This window comes from Centruroides sculpturatus, unplaced genomic scaffold (assembly GCF_000671375.1).
Source record: "Centruroides sculpturatus isolate CEXI.00-Female unplaced genomic scaffold, Cexi_2.0 scaffold41, whole genome shotgun sequence".
NCBI lineage: Eukaryota > Metazoa > Arthropoda > Arachnida > Scorpiones > Buthidae > Centruroides > Centruroides sculpturatus.
Window position 1 is genome coordinate 1,252,572 of NW_019384983.1, and position 2,645 is coordinate 1,255,216.

A 2,645-nucleotide genomic window follows, 5' to 3' on the forward strand; every position below is an offset into this window, starting at 1 on the left:
TTCAATAACATCTTTTAATGACTGTACAATGACCATGTGCACAATTTTTGATTAGTCACAATTTTTTCGAGTCTTCACAACATCTTAAAAATAAAAAACAAAGTCGAGAAGTAGAGAAAGAGAGGAAGAGAAAAATACTTTCGGAATTATTATTATTATAATTAAAAAATAGAAGAGGAAAAAAATGGAAACAGAATTTTTACAGATTTATTTGTACCATAAGATGCAAAGATTCAACATCACAGCATTTTTTTTTTAATTTGTACGAAATCCAGTGACAGATGTTCCGATGTGGAACATCCCTCAATTTGAGCGAATCACATACACGAGAGAGTGATATGTTTTAAAAAACCATGAAAAATAGTAAAAGCATATCTGCTCGGCCGTTCTTTTAACGGATTTTTTTTAAATTCTTTTATATACTATCACACAGCGGTGAAAAAATATCACATAAAAGTTTTGGTTTTGTTGGATCTAATTAATGCACCCAGTTGTAATGCTGTAAGGGCATATTACTACCTACGGAATCAAAATTGAAATCTAAATTACCCTCCATATTAAGTGTATACCTTAGTACTTGATCGACATCACAGTCTAAACCTTCCTGAACGGCCACGAAGTTTAGATCAACGTCTGAAGAGTTGAGAGTCATCAGTGGTCCAACGACGTAATCTGCTGTGTTTGCTAGAGATGTTGCCACCGAATGCGTATCGTGATAATTTGTATATATAGACGATGTTTCGTAAAATGGAGGCTGTAGCGGCGGAGTTGGATAGTGCTTACATGCTTCTGTATACGCGTATGATTGGTTGTTAAATTCTTTCATTTGGCAATTGTTTATATAATGGTTTTGCCCATTTAAGCTCATTGTTTCCGTCATGTTTTGGACTAGATGATCTGGACTATATACGGGCCACTTACTGTTAGAATCTGCGTTTTGTAAAGGCGACAGCCGGCTATTGGAATTGGACATTCCTCTGTATTCGGGACTGTATTGATAAGCCGTATGTGGTGATTCTGGAAACAAATCTGTATTTTCTGAAACAGATGAACTTGGACTAGGAGTTGGTACGTTGCGTGGAGTTTCTAAAGGTTTTTTCTTCGATCGGCCACGTTTTCTTTCGTGATTGTATTCCGAGCTGTTTGCTTTTCTTCTCGGTGTTTTACCAGGTTTGGCATCTGGATTCAGCATCCACCATGAGCTCTTTCCTGTTCCTTCATTTTGAACCCGCATAAACCGATTGTGAAGGGATAAATTGTGTCTAATGGAATTCTGAAATAAAAAGAAAAAGGTAAAATATATTTATATAAAAATTTAAATCATATAATTTAATTAAAATAAAATAAAAAATTCGAAAAACCAAAACCGTCGAGGATCGAAAGGAAGTGATATAACGTGCTATATCGTAACGAGACAGGAATGTAACGCAATTAATCAAAAATATTAAAGTTTGACCTTATGTATTTGATGAAAAAAACCCGATACACCCATTTTTGAAGGTTTAATCCGTTGTTAAGGGTTACACAAATAAGCAGCAACCGTATCTGCAGCAGTTCAGGCGATAGAGCGCTGTTCTCGACACGACAGCCTCCCCACAGGCGTATCAAAAGACAACCAAGTTGCCGACGTCACTACAAAAAATCGCATTTTTTTGGAAAATTTCTCAATAAAATTAAAACTTGTTATATTATTTATGATCCTTAGAAGATGATTAATCGTTATTAATTGTTTAAATTGTTGTGAAATGAATATGATCGGAATTAAAGACAATTTAGTGAATTTCTAATCCTAATACCGGAACAACAGTTTCCTGCAGATGTGTCCTACGGATGAGCTGAAGCTATAGATCGGATGTATCTGCATTCCAAGTCAAGGTTGGACATAGATTTATAAGACAAACAGGAAAAGAATAACATTATCTAACATGTCCATAGAATCAGAAACAGTTTTGAATATAATAGTAGTAGATTATAGGGGAAAAGGGGGTAGAACATCAAACATAAGATAGCAATGAAGGTGTTGTCAGTTCCGGTCATATGGGTGTGAATTGTGCAAACAGTAAGCTGTTGTCGACTTTAAAATTGTAAAAATAACAGATACCGTTCACCACTCCAAAATGGCGCTTTTCAACGACGAAAACGCAAAGCGCAACTTATTTCCTGGCTAATATTTTAAATTTAAATTTACAATTTTTACTACTTTTAAATCTGGACTGCAAAATCTTTAAATTGTATATTTTATAATTATTTATTTTTATCGTTTAGAGTGAAAAATAATCGAGCGAAGTTGCGATCAGCTACTAGTTTTACGTGTCGGATGGAGTGGCTTCCTCTAAGGCGCTCCTTACAAGTTTCGGTTTTCCTGAATCGTTTTTATTACATGTTCTAAACTAAAACTATATTTGCCGATTTAATATTAATTATATACATATATATTTATTTATTTATTAAAAAATTAATATAACCAGATTATAATTTACAATTTAAAGATGATAATATTATTAATTAATAGAAAATGTTTAAGTAAAGTAGTTCTTAACAATAGTTTTTGTATTCCTATATTAAAAAATATACTTTAAATTTTTTAAAGCTCTTAATTAAACTCAATTCTATTAATTTATTAAAAAATTTATATAATAAAATAA

The 2,645-nt window shown here is 32.6% G+C and overlaps 1 protein-coding gene across 1 annotated transcript in view; it reads right to left on the reverse strand.

Moving 5' to 3' along the window:
• The window catches only part of LOC111632870 (forkhead box protein O-like), a 7,456-nt gene continuing 4,811 nt past the window's right edge, over positions 1–2,645 (reverse strand). The window contains exon 2 of the mRNA XM_023377397.1: positions 1–1,273. Coding sequence (XP_023233165.1) covers positions 479–1,273 — 795 coding nt within the window. The 3' untranslated portion in view covers positions 1–478. The remainder of the gene's footprint in view (positions 1,274–2,645) is intronic.